At 19.0% G+C, this 23,192-nt stretch overlaps 5 protein-coding genes across 5 annotated transcripts; 1 reads left to right on the top strand and 4 right to left on the bottom strand.

The window, feature by feature from the left end:
• Positions 1–69: 69 nt before the first annotated feature.
• Positions 70–1,896, bottom strand: PF3D7_1406400 (pentatricopeptide repeat domain-containing protein, putative; the record flags this gene model as incomplete). Its single annotated transcript, XM_001348198.1, has 1 exon — positions 70–1,896. The coding sequence occupies one exon, from the start codon at positions 1,894–1,896 to the stop codon at positions 70–72; it is 1,827 nt and encodes a 608-aa protein (XP_001348234.1).
• Positions 1,897–2,922: 1,026 nt separating this feature from the next.
• Positions 2,923–4,350, bottom strand: PF3D7_1406300 (glycerophosphodiester phosphodiesterase; the record flags this gene model as incomplete). Its single annotated transcript, XM_001348197.1, has 1 exon — positions 2,923–4,350. The coding sequence occupies one exon, from the start codon at positions 4,348–4,350 to the stop codon at positions 2,923–2,925; it is 1,428 nt and encodes a 475-aa protein (XP_001348233.1).
• Positions 4,351–6,452: 2,102 nt separating this feature from the next.
• PF3D7_1406200 (transcription elongation factor SPT6, putative) lies at positions 6,453–14,915 on the bottom strand (the record flags this gene model as incomplete). The annotated part of the gene is made up of 1 exon (XM_001348196.1): positions 6,453–14,915. One exon carries the CDS (start codon positions 14,913–14,915, stop codon positions 6,453–6,455), a length of 8,463 nt encoding a protein of 2,820 aa, XP_001348232.1.
• A 2,193-nt stretch (positions 14,916–17,108) lies between these two features.
• PF3D7_1406100 (tubby domain-containing protein, putative) lies at positions 17,109–21,194 on the top strand (the record flags this gene model as incomplete). The annotated part of the gene is made up of 1 exon (XM_001348195.1): positions 17,109–21,194. The coding sequence occupies one exon, from the start codon at positions 17,109–17,111 to the stop codon at positions 21,192–21,194; it is 4,086 nt and encodes a 1,361-aa protein (XP_001348231.1).
• A 605-nt stretch (positions 21,195–21,799) lies between these two features.
• PF3D7_1406000 (RNA-binding protein 8A, putative) lies at positions 21,800–22,460 on the bottom strand (the record flags this gene model as incomplete). Its single annotated transcript, XM_001348194.1, has 3 exons — positions 21,800–21,876; positions 22,028–22,219; positions 22,406–22,460. The coding sequence occupies 3 exons, from the start codon at positions 22,458–22,460 to the stop codon at positions 21,800–21,802; spliced, it is 324 nt and encodes a 107-aa protein (XP_001348230.1).
• Between the last annotated feature and the right edge of the window lie 732 nt (positions 22,461–23,192).

Below are 23,192 nucleotides of genomic sequence, written 5' to 3'. Positions count from 1 at the left end.
CTTTATTACAATTTTTATATACATATGATTCCTTTATACAGTGAATAATTTATTTTCTTTAGTTATGAATTAATAATTTTCCGTTTCGCTAAATATTTTTGAGCATAGTGGGGGCAGTTTATAATTTCTTTGAATAATAATATTTTTCAGATTAATAAAATCTTGTTTCATATTTAATTCTTTAAAAGCTAGAAGAACAAAAGTGAGTGTATTAATATTGATTTGGAAAGATGTATCTTTTTGTTGCATATTTATTAATTCAGCATATAAGGATATAATAACATCATATTTTTTGGAGTTAATACATGATATCATTGTATTATTATATAACATTAGTAGATCATTTGCTTTAAAATTTAATAGTTTGGCAACTCTTAATACATAAATAGCATAATTATATATGCCACAATTTTTAGTAGATTCGATTGTATATATAAATGGTAATATATTTTTATTATTTAATAATTTGTTGACTTGCATTTCTTTGAATAATTTGAAAGCTTTTTCATAATTATCTATGTGACTATAAATTTTTAACAATATTTGATAAGACAAATTATTTGGTGTAAGTAATAATTCATCAAATTCATTATTCCAAATATCTTCAGCAACATTAATTTTATTATGTATACTTAAAGCTTTTAATAAGTTATTTAAAATATTAACATTAATATTTTTTTTAAAATTAGGATCATTTTTTAAATTATTATAATATTCTAATGATTTTTCATAATCTCCATTTTTGCTTAATAAATCAAATATATTTTCAAAAACAAAAATGGATGGCATATATTTTCCACTTTTTAATAATTCTTCAAAATATTTAATTCCTTGTTCATATAAATTCGAAATATTACATGCATAAATAACATTAGCATATTCGCTATATTGGATTTTACCTGAACAATTTTCTACATTTTTTATTTTATTACTGATATGTTTAAATTTATCATCATATATATTATTATCATTATTATTATTATTATTATTATTATCTTCCATATTATTATGAATTATAGATGTTTGTAAATCATTTGAATTTTCCTTATTATCATTAGTATTTGTTATATTCAATGATCTCATTTCTTCAACAAATGGATCATTTCTTAATTTTTCAAAAAGTTCAATAGCCTTATATCCATTTCCCGTTTTTGCATAACAACTTATCATAATAGCATATATTTCATAATTGGGATTAATTTTGTCACTTTCTATCATTTCTTCAAATAATATTTCTGCTGTATCTACTAAATGATATTTATCACATAAACTTAAAACTAGCTTATATGATACTAAATCAGGTTTGATATTTTTACTTTTCATTGTCCCAATTAAATCTAACATTGTTGATAAACATCCTTTTTTTTCTACTGCTGACATAGCTGCATTAAATGCTAATGTTGTTGCATCAATATCATTACTTGAATATATTAAATTCATTACCTTTACCCAATCCATATTTAATGGTGTAAGACTTTGTTCAATTTCTTTTTCACTCGATTTCTTTTTTAATATATTCTCATTTAAGAAATTATCTTTCTCCGAACTATTCATATAAAGCATATTTTTTCTTGAATATTTCCTCTTCCCTACATTATTATCTTTTTTATCATAATCATTAGTATTATTATTATTATTATAATATTTTGTATTATCATAATTTTCATTATGTATATTATAAAATTCATTATTCGAATATTTAATTGGTATTTTATTTCTTCTTCCAACATAAAAAAAGGAATTAACCAAATTTTTCTTTCTTTCTTTTTTTATATTTATCACATTTTTAAAAAACGCCTTCAAAAAGAAAACATTTTGCTTTTTATAACTATCCAACCTTAAGGAAGCAATCACCTTTATTATGCAAAATGCATAGTAATAATATGTTAATTTCATTTAGTTCATTACAATAAAAAATTTAAATAAAATAAATGTCACATTATTGAACTGATGGTACAAACACAAAAAAAAAGAAAATGACAAAATGACAAAATGAGAAAAAGGAAAAAAAATTTATCCTATTTTGTTTAATTGTAAGAAAAATATACTTAATAAATAAACAAACAAATAAATAAATAAATATATATATATATATATATATATATATGTGTATATATTATACTCTGATCATATAATACCATATTCATTTAAAATAGGGAAATCCGTATGGAATTAAAAAAATATATATAATTATAAATTATTTTAAAACAATGTGTATTGTATTTGTTATAAAACATTTTAATGATGTGTGACGTGTTCATAAAAAAAAAAAGAAAATACAATCCCCATATAAAAAGAAAAAAAATATATATTAAAAATATTATGTTACATATATAATATATATAATATTTTATGTATAACATTTAATGAGAAAAAAAAGAAAAAAATTTATTTCAAATGTGAAGAGAATTTTTTTTTTTTTTTGTCACAATGTAATAATTATATAGATATAAAATATTAAACATATTATATATTAATATGTAAATATTATCCTACGTAGTTGAACATCCACATAAAGACCTTTTCTCGTCCTCTTTTATTGAAATATAATATATTTAAAATGTTTATAAGAAACCTTTAAACAATTTTTTTTATTGCTTTAAAAAATAAAATATACAAGGCAAAAAATATTCAGTATTATAATATTTTATAATAATTATTATATATTGCCTTTCAATTGTATTTTAAAAGTGTAATCAAAATTTTTTCATACTTGAAAGATTATAAAAGTTTTATTAATTATTCTCTATTTTTTTTTATTTCTTTAAAATCATTATTAGGTACGAAAAAAAAATAGAGATGAAAAAATAAAACTTAAAAAATAAAATTAAAAAAATTAATAACCGCATTTATTTCGGACATTTTCATCAACAAGTATATATATATATATATATATATATATATAATATATATATATTTTTTTTATATTGTGTCGTTTTCTTTTATACCTTGCAAAACATATTTGGCTAGTACAATATCATTTGGACATAAAGAATCTGCATCTAGTTTTAAGTAAGAAAAGATATCATCTGCTTTGTCATTATCTTCTGTACCCCAATATATCATAATTTTTTTATTATTATTATGAAATATTTTAATAAAATCTTCTATAGGTATAGTTATATTTGATGGATTACTATGAACAACTATGGAATTTTTTTTAAGTCTAAATGAAAAATGTGCCCATTGAGCATTATAATATTTCATAGTGTATAATATAGTATTTATATCTGGCATGATTTCATCATCTGAGAAAAGAAGTGCTACAGGAATATTAAGTTTATTATTTCTTAAAACTTTTAATAAGTCAATTCTATCTACATTATAAAATGGGTAGGCTTCGTAATTAAAACTGTTGTTATTTTCTTGCTTGTGTATTTTTTCTTGAATATCATTATATTGTAAGAGCCAATTAAATGAACTGAATTTAAATTTATAATCTTTATAATTTTGTAAAATATTTAATATATAAAGTCCCAGATCTTCTTTGTTACCTTTAAGTTCAATATCATAAGTTAATTTATTTTTATAAAGGTTTAATAAATTTTCTAATAAGGGTACATGATAAAACATAGAAATGAATTTGAATAATAATTGTTTTTTTTTTAAATGATAATGAGTTTTGGGCATCATATATTTTTTATAAATATCTTTACAATGTGAACATTTTATAGAATTTATATAGTCTTCTTCAGTATTTATATTTGTATCAAGGTTATATTCCTCAAAAAGTTTTTTCTCTTTTTCAATATATTCGGTATCATTAATAGGTTCCTCATAATTATTTTTATTATTGAGGTTGTAAAAATTATTTAAAAATTTCTCATTTATTAATTTTTCTATATCTTCATGTTCTTCTAAATTAATATAAGCTTTATCAAAATTTTCATATTCATTTTCTTTTTCTAATTTTTCTTGTTCTGTTAAGGAAGAATATTTTTTCTGATTATTGTTTAATTCGTAATTATTTTCATTAAATGTTTTTCCATGGTTTAATATCCATGGTTCTTTAAAATGATATTTTTGTATCTCATCTAAATTTAATTCTTCAATGTTTTTATTTTCACAATCTTTATTACATAATAAAGTATGACCAAGTAATCCATCTTCAGTTCCATGCAATACAATAACTTGATTATCTTTCGTTAGCCATACGTCCAATTCTACTCCGTCAACATTTTCGTCTAAAGCTTTTTTAAAAGAGAACAGAGAATTCTCAGGATATCGAGATATACCACCAGCTGTACTCGAACCACACCCTCTATGACCAACGATTGATGCACTAGGAGAACTCATTTCGATCGTTTTAAGAAGGGAAACGATACAAATAAAAAGCAAAAAATATATCATTTATATTATGTATATTATGAAAATATTATATTTTTATTATATATTGTTATAATGTGTACACGTGTATAATATATATATATATATATATTTATATTTTTTTTTTTTTTTCTTATTTTTTTTTTGGTATCGACCAAATATATACATATATATAATATATAGTATAATATATTTTCTTCTTAAAAAATATTATAAATATATTATTTTATCTTTTTTTTTATGAATATTTAGATTTTTTTTTTTTTATATTCTAATAATTTTTTAAAATATTCATTTAACATAAAGAACAAAAAAAAAACAAAAAAAAAAATAAAAAAAAAAAATAACTAGCTTTTTTTCATATATAATATTATTTTAATCTTACATAATATTTATAAACCTATTTTAATATATATAAAAAATGTGAAAAGTAAAAAATTAATGAATTCCTGGTAGATATTATAATAAAAAAAAATATAAAAAAAGGAAAAAAAGAAAGAAAGAAAGAAAGAAAGAAAGAAAGAAAGAAAGAAAGAAAGAAAGAAAGAAAGAAAGAAAGAAAGAAAGAAAGAAAGAAAGAAAGAAAAAAAAAAAAAAAAAAAAAAAAGACTTTATAATAATATTCCAATTGTGTTTCGTTCAAACCTAGGATCTTTGATTCCTTTTTTTTTTTTTTTCTTTTTCTTTTATATTTATTATTCTTATTTATTTTTCGTTATGTATAAATAGTTAATATATATATATATATATATATAAACAAAACCGAACATAAATAAAAAGTATTATTGAATTCAATATTATTATATAAAAAATTATAGATACTTATATACCATGAACTAATTATTAATAACTTAATATTTATGGTAAAGATTCTTGTTTTGACAGTATTTTATTAATTTATTTATTTTCTATTTTCTAAAAGTTGAACTTATTAATCTTTATAGCTTTTATTAATATTTAGTGTATAATATATATTATTTATATATTGTATATATTTTATATATATATGTATAAGATATTCAAATAAAGCCAACTACTAATATATAAAAGAATTTTTCTGTTTTCACATTATATTATATATATATATATATATATTAAGTATATTAAATAAAATGTGAAAATGTAATTGTTAAAAGAACTAATAAAATAATAAAGGATATAATAAAATATAAATTTAGTAATTTACATTATGATAATTATAAATATTTATACAAATTTAAAACGTTTATATAATAATATTATATATTGATAGAACAATTATATATATTTTTTCTTAAATAGCATAAAAAAGAAATAAAACATATAATAATATTAGAAATAAAATATTATTAGAACATTGAGTATAATATTAATATATAATAATGATATTCTTATATTTGTTTTTTTTTTTTTTTAATTTAATGTTTGTTTTTTTCCTATTTAATTGTATAATTATTTAAAAAAAGATGGGATTCATATGTATATATATATATATATGATTCGAATTTTTAAAGACATTTTTTAATATATAAATATAATATTATTAATATATAAGTATATTGTGTGTATATTTTATTACATATATATATATATATATATATATATATATCATCAGTACTACAGTACATTGTTTTATTTTTAATGTTTCTATTTTAAATTAAAAAAAAAATTATATATATATATATATTGCGGTGTTTCACTTTGAATAATGAAAAATATGTAAAAAAATAAAAATCATTAATTTGATATTTTAAAATTTTAAAAGATATAATAATATGTAACATTAAAAAATAAAATAAATGTATATATAATATAGATTTTATATAGAAGATTTTCATAGTTGTTTTATATAAACACATTTATGAAATAATATAAATAAATAAATATATATATATAACTTATATTTATATATGTGTATTATTTGTATATTATTATTTTGTTTTATTTATAATGTGCCCTTAGGATTTTAAAATGACTGTAAGGAATTAGTATATTTGAATTGTGCATATTTGCATAGGACTTTTTTATATATAAAAATAGAACATTTTTAAGAATAAAAATATTTGACTTAAATATTGTTTATTCTTGGTTGATATATATATATGTGTTGTAAAAAATAATGTTTGAAAAAAAAATACTTGTATATATCAATTTTTAATTGATTTAATTTTTTTATTATATTCTTCCATTTTTTTTTTTTTTTCATTCATATATTCTAATCTTTCATTTTGACGATTCCAATATCCTTTTTCTTTCCACCAGGTGATAAGGTATTTAAAATTTTTTTCGGTTCTGGTCCAGAGTTTAAAGGATTTATGATCAACATATATAGAATCATGAAGTACTATAAAATCTTTGGGTTCATAAGTAGAATGTATATTTGAATATAGATGTTGTTGATGATTAATTGGTGGTATGACCATTAATGTAAATCTTAAAGGATTAAAATCTTGTATAGCATTTTTATCTCCTTTATTATTATTATTTTTGATTTCTGGCATGATTGGTGGTATAATAGACCACATAATATTATCTGGTTTGAGAATCATTTCTTGACTTAATTCTTTTTGAACTTGTTCAAATGATTTTCTTTTTTTACATTTAGGATGATTATATAATTCTAACAAATTTTTTTTTAAGTTATCACAAAAATTTGTAACTATTTGATCTATTGATTTAAATTGTTCGTTATTAATTAAATATATTTGTTGAATTGGTTGATGTATATTTCTATTAGTAATATTATTATGTTGTTGTACATTTTTTTCATATATAGTAAATTTAACAATATAAAAAGGATTGTCACATGTTTTAATAATTACATATAATTTATTAATTTCATTTGAAGGATATATAATTGATTCACCTATAGATATATTATTTTGTTTTAAATATGTATATACTTCTTGATAATTCCATAATTTAAAATTTGGATGATTTATAAATTGTTTATTTTGATAATATTTATTTTTATTTTTAATAAATAAATTCTTTTCATCTTCAACAAAATCATCAAAATCTTCATTATCATTTAATTTTTTAAAATGTGTCTGTATAAAATTATTATTATCATAATTAATATCTAATTCAATAAGTGGTGATAAATTTTCATAACTAAATGGATAACTCATATTTTGTAAGAATACTTGTTTTTTTATTTTCCGAATATTTTCGTCTGTTACTACTACATAAAAGTTTGTTTCAAACTTATTATTTAAATTGTAATTAATAGCTGATATCCTACCCTTTATAACTTCTCCTATAACAGATTTATTAATATATTGTGCATCTTTTAAATTATTATTATGGTTCATAAAATTATTCTTATTATTAAATGAATTTAATATTTCCATATTAGAGTTTATATAATTCATTCTCTCATTATAGTAATTTCTTAATTGTCTTAAAAATTCCTTCGAATCACTTATAAAACCTCTAATATTATATGGTAATATAGAAATACCAATATAGCTATTATTTTTATTTATATAATTAATTTTGCATGCAACCTCTGAACCTACAACTAAGTTTTCTTTTTTTTCATTAATAATAAGATAAAATAATTCTTCTTCTTTTTTTTTATCATATATATAACGATAATCTTTATATGGTTCTAGTAGTTCATTTTTTATAAATTTTAAGTATGGATACAAATAAATATTTTTCTTCTTATTATAATTGTTTTTTTTGGTATAATTATTATTTATAATTTTATTATTATTATCACCACCATCTCCTCCCTTATTATTATTACTATTGTTATTATGATCACCATTTCCATTATTATTATTGTCATTATTATTATTATTATCATCATCATTATTATTATCATCATCATTATTATTATCATCATTATTATTATTATTATTATCATTATTATTATTATTATTATTATTATTATTATTATTTGCGCTGTTGTAATATTTCCTTGCATAGTCCTTTATTTCTATATGTTTTATCAATCTCTTTTTATCTATTAAATAATTTACTAATTCATACAGATCCTTATTTTTCATAAAACTGTTTTTTTTCTCTACCGTATTTTTTAACATGTCGTAAATAATGTCATAACAATTGGACGGATGAATTCTTGTATTATCCAGAGCTTCAACAAAGTCATCGCCATTACTTATAATTCTAATAAAAGAAGAACAATTTCTATATACACACTTACCAATAAATTTTTTATTATTTGACAAGGTTAAAAGATCTTCTCTAGTATTTAAATTTGTATTATGCAATAATTTCATTAATTCTTCTCTCTTTCTTAAACCTAAACCACATATATAATTTAATGAATTTTCAAGATGCTTCTTTTTTTGTTTTCTTAAAAAGTTTATATCACACCCGATTTTATTTACTACATCAATCATAACCCGTTCGAATAAATATTGTAATTTATAGTTACAAATATAATTTTGTAAATCATGTAAGCATACTTTAATCAACATACTTTTAGTATCTTCATCAAATAATGATATTACAACACCTAATGGATTTTGTACATAATGACACAGAGATAAACACATCAGAGCTTCTCTTGTATATTTATCAACTAATTCTTTACTATATTTTAAACTATTTGTAAGTAAATTAGGAATATATAAACTTTCAGGGATTATATGATACTTGTTGTTAGTAGGATTAATTAGATTTTCTTCATTACGTTCATATTTATGATCTTCATATTTGTGATCATCATATTTGTGATCATCATATTTATGACCATGTTTATCCTTATGATATATATCATCATTTTCCTCCTTCATATTACTCTTATCCATATTGTTCTTATTAAACATATTTACAATATAGGAATATACTAGATAAGATGGTATGTCTCTAATACCTACAACTATAACATCCGGTTTGATTCTTTTAATAAATGTTTTCAATATTTTCAAATCATGAGCAATTCTTTCTTTTTCCACAGGAATTTTTTCTTTTTTTATTATATCTATATAAATATTATCTAAATAAATATATTTTAATATATCACCATAAATATCACATGCCATAAGATGTACCCTAACATTATATTGAACGTATTCACATACAATGGATATAACATCAAATACATTATGATTTTTCTTCATAATTTTTAATAAGGATTGTTTTTTTTTATCTTCATCATTTTTGTTAGATACGTAGCTTTTTCCAGATTTATCTGAATAATTATCATAATTAATATTTTTCTTATATTTTTCACTTTCTTCGTTGTACATATGATTACTTTTTTTTTTTTTATTTTTTGATTCATTTTTTCTATCATTTTGTACTTCTGAATTATATTCATCAGATGAATATGTTGAATGGAATAAATCTGTTTTATTTGAATATTTTACATTGTTTTTATCATCACTTTGATTTTTTTTTTCTTCTTTTTCTTCATCATTATCAATATCATCTTTTTTTTTTTTGTCATTGTTCATAATATCATTGTTAATATTGTCCTTGTTATTATGGTCCTTGTTACTATTGTTATGGCTATTATCTTCATCACTGTTCTCATTATTGTTGTTGTTGTTGTTGTTGTTGTTGTTGTTGTTGTTGTTTTTGTTTTTATCTTTAATTTTATTTTTATCCTTTTTTTTCTTCTTTTCATTATGTTTATCATCCATATCTTCTTTTTTATAATAATCTGACATTTCGCTATGATAAGAATCGTCACTATAATATTTTTTTTTATCCTTCTTATGATTGTAATCCATTTTCAACATACCTTCTTCATATTTCGAAGTTGAGGATGCTCTACTTTTACTTTCAGATGAATATTCTTCATCATCACCGTAATTATTATCATCATAACTAGTATCATCATCATCGTAATTATCATCATTATTATCATCATTATTATCATCATTATTATCACCACTATTATCATCATCGTCATCATTATTATTATTATCTTTATTTTTAATACTTTTTTTTTTTCCTTTTTTTTTAATTTTCTCTAGGTTATCCCGAATAATATCGTTTTTGAATATTTTTATAGGTTTTACATTAAGTGTTAAATAAAAAGATTGATGTATATATACCATTAACCAATTCTGAGCACTAGATAACAATAGATTTTCTAGATTTTTTTTAAATAAAGGTAAAAGTTCTACACATAAGAAATTATTTAATATTTTCTTTTGTATATATACAAAAATATTATTATTTTCCATATCATTATAACAATATGCATAAGATAATTGTCTAAGAATATTATTTATCCATTCACTATCTAATTGTTCTGCTTTAATTAGTTTATTCTTTTCCTTTTCAAATGAATTTTTAATATCTCTTTCATTTTTTTTTTTTTTTTTTTTGATTTTCTCTCTTTCATTATATTCTTCACTTTTCCAAGGTACAGTTTCATGAGGTAAGATTGGATGAAGAATAATATCAATTAATTTATTTTCTTTATTTTTTAATATCTCTAAATAAATGTGTTTATATTTATGCATATGATAATAACTTTCGAGTTCTCTTTTTTTAACATCTATATGAATATTACTTTCATCTAATTGTGTGTTAAAAAAATTTAAATTATAATTGTGTATATAACATGGATCATGGCTAACTTGGAAGGAGGGTAATACATCATTATTTATGGGACAATTATTATTATTATTATTATTATCATTATCATTTGTGTAATTATGTGAATAATTACTATGATGATATGAATTTTTAGTGTCACGTCTATTATTATATTTATCTTCATTTCGTTCTAACAGAAATTGATTCCTGTGTTCATTCGTTAATAAATAATATATAGGTAAACGATAAAGTCGATATACAAAATAATCATTATTACATATATCAACATTCATTTCTCCTAAATTGGTACTCACAGTAGTTATAGATGCATATTTCAAAAAAAAGAATCTAAAAATATATTTTATACATGGATGAGATGCTAATAATTTAGAATAATAACAAATTAATGTTTTAAATATTTCTTTATTATTTGATATTTCTCTAGAAAAAAAAGATTTACACCAATCTTCAATCTGACTTTCTACATTTAAATCGTTTATATATATTTCTGGTACATTAGATACAATATTTTTTATTTTTGAACAATTATATTTAAAGATCTTTAAATTTTCTTTTTTATTTATCTTTTTTTTATCTCCTTTATTAAAATAATCATCATTATCAGAATCATCTTTATTATGATTATATTTATTCTTTTCATGATCATCATAGTTAAGTTCTGATGGATATATCTTCTCATTTCTTATTAAATCATATAAATAACAAATATTTTCATAAAATTCTTCAGTAGTTAATAAATATTCATCCCATATATTAAATCGATTTTTTTTTACATATTCTAAAAATTGTAAACCTGGAATATTTCTCTCATTAAATTTATTATATAAATTATTTTTATTGTCTTCTTTTTCATCATTTTCTATTTTCAGTTTATTCATATTTAATATATTATTTTCAAATTCAACGTTCATATTATTTTCTTTCTTTTTCTCATCTGCTAATATATCTTCACCAAATAAATCATCCTTCATATAAATATTATTTTCCTTACTTTCCTTATCATTATTTATATCTTCACCAAATATATCTTTATCATTGTCATTATTGGTTAAGGATAATATATTTTGATTATTATTATTATTATTACTACTACTATTACTATTACTATTACTATTATTATTATTATTATTATTATTATATGTATTTAACAAATTGTTTTTCAAATAATAATAATATATATTGACATCCTCGTAATACATTTCATTATATTTATTAAGAATGTCGAAAATATCCATATGGATATTATTAGCTTTACTTAAACGCTTTAATCTACACCTAAGCTTCCTTATTTTAATAAATGTTTTATACCAACTTTGATCAAGCTCATATATATCCCATAACATATTTATATTAAAAGGTGGAAATATTAAATATGATTTATGAAATACTATATATGGTATTTCATTATTATACTTTATAAGCATATGTAATGTTAATATACATTTTTTTAATAAAAATGAATCATTCAAGAAATCATTTACATTTATATCATATGTTTTATTATACGTTTCTTCAATAATTTTTTCAAAATTTTTATATGTAAAATATGTTGGATATTTTTCTTTCAATTTATGTAATATCCATTTAGATTCTATAAGTAACATTTTTTTATTTAATTTCTTTTGTCTTTTTTTATATATATTAAAAAATCTTTCAGGCATATCCGTATTTCTAATTAAGTCATCTTTTTTTGTTAATAATTGATTTAAAGCTTCATCTGGTTCTGCAATTTTTTTCCAGTTATCTGATACTATTAAATCTAATCGTTTTTTCTTTTTTTTGCTTTTTTTTTTTTTTGGCTTTTCTTTTTTTTCAATTTTATTTTCATTATCATCATCATCATCATGAAAAAGATCTTTCTTTTCTTTACTTTCTTTTACAAGTTGTGATTCATCTTCGATACTTAAGATATTATTTTTATCCTCTTCATGGTTTTCTTCCACATTAATATTATGTTCTTTTTGTGTACTATCTTGATCTACTTTTAATACACCTTTATCTGTGTGATCAATATCTATATCTTCTTTTGCTTCTTCATGTTCCTTATAAAATTCTCCCAAATCGTTTGTACTTGCATGTTCATCTTCATCAAAATCGTCATATTCGTGATTGTAAATTTTGTTATACTCTTGTTCGTATATGTCATTATCATCATCATCATCTTCTTCTTCTTCTTCGTCATCTTCTTCGTCATCTTCTTCATCATCAGCATCTTCATCATCTTCTTCATCATCTTCCTCTCCATAAGCATCTTCAGCATATTCATCATAATCTTCTTCAATTTCTTCCAGACCATCTTGATCATCATATTTTTCATTTTCATCCATTTCATAATCGGAATCATCATCATCCATTCCAATCCTTTTCATACTTTCATTAATGTCATCAAAAAAGCTAACCATTTTTTTTTTATTCTTTCGTTTTTTTCTACTAGGATATTCATCATCGACTATAATATCTTTAGAGTCTTGATCCTCTTCGTCATCATAATCACTTTCTATTTCATCATCTTCATAATCATATTTTTTCTTTTTTTTTGATGGAGAAGCATTAATAATATCTAAGACAGCATTAATATCACCAAATGTTTGAGTAATAACATTATGTATATATGAATCATTTTTATAAATATTATCAGATGTTACACCAAATCCTTCTTCTTCTTCTTCTTCTAAATCTTCATCACCTTCTTGTAATGCATGTTTTTCATTTTCTCTTGTATCAGATAAATTATCTGCATAATTAAATAAATTATTATTTGAATCTCCTTTTTTTTTTCTTAAAGAGATTTCACTGTCATCTATAAAATCATCTTTATCTTTTAATTCATTATTTTTATTTTCATTTATTGAAGAATGATCATAAGAATCATCTTCATCATTACTATCTTTAATTTTTTTTAATCTTCTATGTTTAGTATCTTTTTCATTTCGTATTACTTGTATACCTGTATTTTCTGCAATAAGTTCTAGATCTTCATCATCTAAACTTTTATTTTCAAAATAATCATATTTTTTCTTTTTCTTTTTTTTCTTCTTCTTTTTCTTCATTTTTTTTTTTTTCTTTTTTTCTTTAATTATATCATCATCTTCACTATATTTTTTACTATCATGATCAGCATCATCGTTACTATCATCATCACTATCATCATCACTACTGTCATCATCACTACTGTCATCATCACTGCTATCATCATCACTACTATCATCATCACTACTATCATCATCACTATAATCTTCTTCTTCATCTTCTTCATCACTATCTACGATAAATCCTTTCATTTCATCATTATTCTCATCATCATCTTCTTCTTCATCATCTTCATCATCGTCATCATCATCTTCTTCAAAATCTCGTCTATCTTTTTTACCTTTCTTATATTGTATTCTTTTTTCTTTTACATTTTTTCTAATATATTTTTTTTCTCTATCACTTCGTTTGTTAATATTATCTTCCTTTTCTTTAATATAATCCGTTCTTTCTTTACTGACATTTTTATGAATATTTTTCAATTCATATTTGGATGATTTTTTTGTAACAATTTTTTTATTCATATGAATATCCTCAGTTTTTCTTTCTTCCTTTTTCTTTTCATCAACATCTTCATTTTCATAATCTTCTGATATTACTTTTTTACTTTTCTTATTGTACTTATAATTATAATTTTCGTTCATATCATTTTTTAATGATTCATCTATATAGGATTGACCATTTAACTTTAATGGTTCCTCATTTTTATCATCATCATTTTTATCATCATCATTTTTATTATCATCATTTTTATTAACCTTTTCGTTTTTTTCAATATTATCGTCATCAATAACTATATCTTTATTTTCATATTCATCATCATTATCATAATTTTCGTCATCGTTATTATCGTTATCGTTATTATCGTCATCATTATTATCGTCATCTCCTTTAATTTTATGTTTTATCCTTTTAAAACTTCTAATTAAAAAACCCTCATTTTTTCTCTTCAAATTCGAATTATCTGTTTCTTCATTTCCTTCCGTGTTTTTTTCTTTCTCATCGTTTTTGTTTGATTCTATTATATTCATTTTTATTTTTATATATGAATATTAAAAAAATAATATATATAATTATATATATATATATATATATTATATATTTATGTATGAGAATTTATAAATATAAAACAAACTACTATTTTATATAATTATCATAGGATGTACATATTTATTTTGTATATTCTTTTTTTTTTATTTTTTATTTTTTTTTTTTTTTTTTTTTTGTTGTTTTAAATAAATAAATATATAATATATGGATATAAAAAGAAGGTATATATATTCATAATATTTCTGTAGAATATTTTTCTTCAACTTAAATGAATATATTTATTATACATAAATAAATAAATAAATAAATAAATATATATATATATTAAATTTATTATATTCTTAGAATATTTATTTTGTAATAATAAATCCAAATCATTTTTTCAAATTTTCTTATAAAAATTATACCTCCTTAAAAGAAAGAAAAAAAAAAAAAAAAAATTTCAAAAACATATACATATATATATATATATATATATATATATATATATATATATATTTCTAATGAATATTATATTATGGAAATAAAAATTAATAATAATACCATATAATATTATACATAAATTTTTAATATATATATTTTTATAAATTATATGATAATATACATAATACATTCTAAATATGAAAAAAGGGAAAAATGCTTATGTACTCGTACCATTTTATCCCAGGTGAAAATAATAATTATTAATATATAAATATATATATATATATATATATATATATATATATATATATTATATATATGTATATATATATGTATTTATATATATATTTATATTATATAATAAAAATTTAATACATATATACAGTAACGTATATATTTATGTATTATATAATGAAAATATTGTTTTTTGCTTATTTCTGTTTTATGATGATTTTAATCTATTTTTTTTTTTTTTTTGTTTTGACATATAAATTGGTAGAAGATAGCATATGATGATATTTATGTGATTAAAAAAAAAAAAAAAGTAAATTATCAAATAAAAACATAAGCAAACAAATATATGAGTTTGAAGATACGAAGGTAAAATATTTATTATTCTTCTAAATATATATTTGACAGGTATTTTAAATATATATATATATATATATAACAATATTTTGTTTTATATTATTTTTCAATAGCAATGAAAATAAACAAATACGACCAGAAATTATAAGATCAATTTTACCAGTATATTATAATATATTATATTATATATATGTAAATAATATTTTAATTAATATTATGATTGTATATTTTTTAAGTTATAATAGAACAAATTAAAATATTTTTTATTTAATATAATATTATATATAAATACATTTTAACCAATGAACAATGATGTGTGTTCTTTAGTTGTATATATAAATATATATGAATAAAAATTGAAGAACATTATTTGTTTATGGACAAAGGTTTAATTTAAGCACATATTTTTATTTTACCTATTCAATATAGAATATGTATATATATATATATATATATTTACATAAATATTATTATAAAGGGTAATGAAATCATACATTTTTTGTATTATGTATTAAAAAAAAATTAAAAATAGACTTAATCATAAATATCAGATGAATTATTTATATATATAAAAAAAAAAAAAAAAATTTATTCATATTATATTATGTTATATATATTATATATTACTTTTTTTTTTTTTTTTTTTTTTTTGTAACGTTTTTCCATATTGATATTTTATATTTTCCATATATTTTGTACATATGTATATTTTCCCATTTCATTGATATATAGTTTTAAAAAATAATATTTCTTTTTAGTTTCATTTATAATATTTTTAAACCATAAATAAATAAATAAATAAATAAATATATATATATATATATATATATACATATACATATAAATACTCGAATTCTTCTTTTTCAATTTTTTTATATATAATTTTTTTTTTTTTTTTTTTTTTTTTTGTGTGTAATAAAATGAATGAAAAGTACAACATGAGGGTAAATATATATATATTTTTTTTATAATAACATTTTTTATATAATATATATATATATATATATAAATATATATATATACATATGTTACAACAAATGTATAATTTTTTTTTTTTTTTTTAAAGGATTTATATATATAATATTTTAATGGTTAATTAAAAAGTTAGACATAAATATAGAACACATGTATGTATATATATCTATATATATTTGAACATAAAAATGATTTATAATGATAAGAATGAAGATTGGAAAGATAGAGAAAATCGTTTAGTTGATATAATAAAGAAAGAATATTATTATAATAAGAATGAAGAATGTGATGAATATAATATAGGTGGTGGGATAATAGGAAAAGATAAATATGGTTATAATGATTGTTATAAAGGTGATAATATTATATTAATAATAACAGAATATATTAAGAAAGATTGTATATTAGATAATTATATATTGGAATATAAAAAGTTATATGATAATTTAGATTATTATATACATTATATTGAAAAGAAGTCAGATATTGATTATCTTATTGATAATTATTTTATAAAAAAAAAAAGAGATATAACTAGTATAATAAATGATATAGAGAAATATAAAAAATTAAATGGAGATATGAATGATATAGAAATGACAACATATACCATATCAGTAATATTAAAATTGAATAAACACATATTAAGTGCATTTCCAATGTTAAAAAATGTTATAGAAGCATTAAAAAATGATAATCACAATGAAAATTTTTATTACATAAATAATAGGATAGGTATTATAGAAAAATGGAAGAACAAGATTTTTAATATGTCCTGTAAAAAAAAAACATATAAATCCATAGCTCATTCCTTTTTACAAACAAATAATGAAATTATGGATAAGCAAAAAAATAATGAAAACTTTGATAAATGCGATCAGTACATGAATCCATGTTATATTAATAAAACATATAAAAATGAACATAATAATTATTATGAATATAATTATGTGCATAATAAGAATGTAAATGATACATATATAGTTGATAATAATAATATGAAAAATTATTATGATGATAACATATATAATAATAGCATATATAATAATAACATATATAACAATAATAACATATATAACAATAATAACATATACAATAATAATAATATGTATGAACCCAATCATATGTATCAAGGTGATTTTTCAGATGATACTATAAATGTCATGAATTCTACTAATAAATATAAGAATTCCAACAAATTGATTCAAAAAATTAATGCACCATATGAAAATAATATTGTTAATTATGAAGACAAGAACTCTACATTTTTTTACGAAATAAATATAACAACAAATAAAAATTTAATAAGACTAAAAAGTGTTCTCCTTCTGATTGAAATAGTCATGTCGTTTTATTCATTCTTTATCAGATGGGAGAAACAAAGAGATAAAGAAAAAAAAAATATAAGTGATGAAAGAGAAGAAAGAGATATAAATTATATAAAAGATAATATTAACCTTAACAGTGATGATAATATATATCATATGAATGATATAAATAATATTAACAAAAGAAAGGATTTATGTACACATAATGATAATATTAATAAATATATTAAAGATACAGAATATCAGCATGGGGAAAAAGAAAAAAGTAAGAGCACATATGATGAAATTAATTATCAACTCTTTTATGATCTAATATCCGGAAAAGTAAAAAGGAAAAAAAATATTAAGAACGAGGAAAATCATGAGAAAAAAAAAAAAGAAGTAAATATGCAAAAAGTGAAAAGAAAGAAATATAAAGAAAGGAAAAAAAAGATGAATAATAGTAATGATAAACCTGACAATTTTTTTCCATATATTAAATATGAGTGTCATGAAAGTGAAAATACTGTTTCCTCAAATAATTATGAAAATATAATAGGTACTAATAAAGGAATTTCAAGTGATAATAATAATAATAATAATAATAATAATAATAATATGTCATCAAATAGTAGTACAAATAATAAATCACCAAATAGTGATCTCAATAATATATCATCATATAGTGGTAGCAATAATTTATCATCAAATAGTGATAGCAATAATTTATTATCAAATAGTGATAGCAATAATTTATCATCAAATAGTGATAACAATAATGTATCATCAAATAGTGATAGCAATAATTTATTATCAAATAGTGATAGCAATAATTTATTATCAAATAGTGATAACAATAATGTATCATCAAATAGTGATAACAATAATGTATCATCAAATAGTGAAACAAAAATTAAATTATCACATAAGGATATGTATAATTGTTATAATAATTATTCATATGCATCATCATATAGTAATAATGACAATTCATTTATAGCAAGGGATATAAATAATTGTAATGATAAAGGAGAAAATGTTAATCCTTTACATTATAATGATTCCATAGACGCTCCCAATAAATTCTTGAATGGTAAAATTTGTTATGGACAACACAATAAGAATATATATTATATTTCGAAGGAAAATAATATATATATTGATACAGAAAAAAAAAATAAAATAAATAAAAATAATAATAACAACAATAATAATAATAAAAATAATAAAATTATTATTAATGATAAGGATTTAAATAAAATGATGAGCTATATTAAAAATATCCTAATATATGTTATAGATGAATGTGATACATATTTTAATATAGAATTTTTGTACACGTTACATACTTTTGAATTATATTATTTATTTCATATATTTAAAAAGCTGTTATTAAAAAAGAAAGATATAGAAGATGATTTAATAATAATGTTAACTTATTGTGCATATAAAATTGAAAATAAGGAAATCATTGAATATTGTTTTTGGAGACTTGTCAGTATATTTGAAAGTGAATGTATTCCTAACAGTTGGATTTTATTAGATGATAAAACAAATAATCAACTAAAAAAAAGATTGGATGAATTAAAATTTAATTTTAAAGATATGAAAAAAAGAAACAAAAGTATAAAGAAAAAAGCAAAAATAAAAAATTATAGTGATTATCGTATTGATATATTTTATGAAACTTTTAACATTTTTGATACTGAAGAAATACGAGATGTAAGCAGTCAAATAAATATAAATGAAGGTAATTTATATTTTAAAAATAATATAATAGATAAAGATATCTTTATTAATTTTATTAATAAAACAAAAAGAGAATTTTCTTATTATAATGATATACCTAAAGGATATATAATTAATGAGTTACAAAGAATACGAAAATTTAATGAATTTTATTCATGTTGTTACATATTAAAAAATGATAAAAAGGAAAAGATACTTATGGGTTTTAAAAAGAGAGGACAAAATAAAGTATATATATATAAATACGATAAAAATATTAAAAAAAAATTTAAAAATATTAAAACATCTTTTAATGTATCAGGATTTTTAGGAGTATTGGTATGTAATTTTACAGGTATGAAAATTAAAATATATGATAATGGCATTTCAGAAAAATACGCAAACTTTTTTCCAAATTTTGAAAGAAATAATGTTATATCTATTAGATTTGAATCTAATATTATAAGTGAATTACCAAGACATTTCATTTGTAATATTTATAAAGAAAATAAAAACATCAAACTTATTTATGAAAATAAATGTCCTATATGGAATGAAGAGAAAGAAATTTATGAACTCCCTTTTTATGGACGAGTTAAAATGGCTAGTGCAAAAAATTTACAATTAATTCTAAAGAAATGTATTTTTAATGAATCAAAAAAAAATGATTTCTTGAATAAAAATATAAATGATATAATTGAATATGTGTCAGCTAGCCAAATTGAACATAAACAGAATTTTCATGAAAAGGAAAAGGATAAAGATAACGATAAAGATAACGATAAAGATGACGATAAAGATAACGATAAAGATAACGATAAAGATAACGATAATAATGATAATATTTATAATGATATATATAAGGATAACAATACTAATAATTATCATAATAATCATGATAACATGCCTATTAAACAAAAGTACAGTGAATATAATCATACAAAGTGTGAAAATAAAAATAGTGATTCAGGAAATAAAAAGGTTAAGAAACATAATGATGAATACATAAATAGCTTTATTAAAAAGAAATTTTCTTTTGATTTAATTAAAAACAATTTGAAAAAGAAAAAAGAAGAAATTAAATATGAAATTATAAATAATGATGAAGATGAAATATTTTTAATATTTGGGAAAAATTCTAAAGATTATTTTACTTTAGATTTTCGTCATCCGTTATCAACATTTGAAGCTTTTTCAGTTGCCATTTCATCTTTGCTAAAGAAAAAAGCTGTATCATAAAAGGAACTTTTTTAAAAAAATATATGAAAAATTATATAATATATATATAGATATATATGTATATATATATGTTAACAATGTTATGTTAATTGTATGATGTGTGTATATTTATTATTATTATTATAATTATTTTATTTATTTATTTATTTTTATTTTATTTATTTTTTTTTTTTTTTGAGTGCTCACATATAAATGTTAATATATATTTTATTTTATTTTTTGTCCAAATTAATTTTTTTTAAATACAATAAACCTTTATTTTATTCATATTATACAAAAATGGAATTTTATTATAATTGCTTGTTTTGTTTTACACAAAAATTTAATTTATAATTATATGATATATATTAATAATTTTTTTATTAGTTTTTTTGTAATATTTAATGACTATAAAATAATAAGATAGTATCAAAAATTTATTTAAAAAAAAAAAAAAAAATAATAATAAAAATAATGCTTTGTAAAGGTTTATATTGAATTGGTACAAATAATATTTTTTAGACATAATATGGACAATAACAAGTTGAGATAATTATATTATAAAAATAAATAAATATATATATATATATATTTTTTTTTTTCCTAATTAATCCTAATTACCTTTATCACGTTTTACTTTTTTCTTGCACAAAAGCCCAGTCTACATGTATCTCCTGATTTAGTAGCATAGTACCATCCATTTCTAAAAATATTAAAAAATAACATATGAATATATATATATATATATATATATACGAATAATAAATTCAAATATATATTTATTCATTCATATAGAATATATATACATAAATATTTATATAAACATATATATGTACTAAAAAATTTCTTTTTACCATCTATTGCTCTTTTTGCGTCTACAAAATTTTCATATTCAAGAAATGCATATCCTTTTAGAAAACCTGTTCTTCTATCTATATTTAAATGTAAATTTTTTATTTGTCCAAACCTTTCAAAAACTTCTTTTATGTAATCATCTCTGGCTTCGCCGTGTATATTTGTTATGATAATTATCCAGCCTTCTACAGCTATTAAGAAAAATTAAAAATGATAGAAAAAATTATGAAAATATAAAATTATTGAAGAGGTAATATTATATATATATATATATATATATATATATATATATCAATTGTTTGAACTACATATAACTATATATATATATATATACATATAATATTTATATTTTAAGAGTCCCTTATATTTGTTCTTACATTTTGCTGGGACTTCATCATTTTTAAGAACGTTATTTAGATTATTATCTTCCATAATTTATAACATTTAACATATTTCTTTTTTTTTTTTTTTTTTTTTTTTTTACTAATATGGAAGAATTAAAAATATAATATTAAAAATAAGCACAAGAAAGAAAAAAAAAAAAAAAGAAAAAAAAAACAGAATGTTAAAGAAAAAGAAAGATTTAAATTGGCTTCAAAAAAATATAATTTTAAATAAATATTTATATAATATATAAATAGAAACTTTATATATATTTATATAAGAGGAAATACTCACATTCTTGAATTATTATAAATTGACATAAAAAAAGATAAAAACAAAATATTCTTTTTTTTTTTTTTTTTTTTTAATATTTGGATCGGATTCATATGGCATGTAATCTATTAATTTTTTATTTGTTATCCCAATAAAAATGTTGAAAAAAAATATATATATATATATATATATATCTTAAAAAAAATAATATTTTAATTTTATTTATATATATCTCAGAATTATTATAATTTTGTAAAAGTTGTAAATATTATTGTTTTACACAACTTATATATTTTGTTCCCTTTATAAAATTAATAAGAATATATATATTTATATAAATAAAAACCTTTGTGAAATAATAATTATTTTATTTTTTAAGACCATTTCACATTAATATATAATTAATTAAAAATGCTATATATATATATAACATATGTGACATATATAAAGAACAGATAAAATCGTACGTGAAACATGAACTTGTTTTGGAATGTATTCCTTTCAAGT

The sequence above is a fragment of the Plasmodium falciparum genome (genome assembly GCF_000002765.6).
Source record: "Plasmodium falciparum 3D7 genome assembly, chromosome: 14".
NCBI lineage: Eukaryota > Apicomplexa > Aconoidasida > Haemosporida > Plasmodiidae > Plasmodium > Plasmodium falciparum.
The sequence above is the reverse complement of the archived record's forward strand: the minus strand, read 5'-3'. Positions and strand labels throughout refer to the sequence as shown.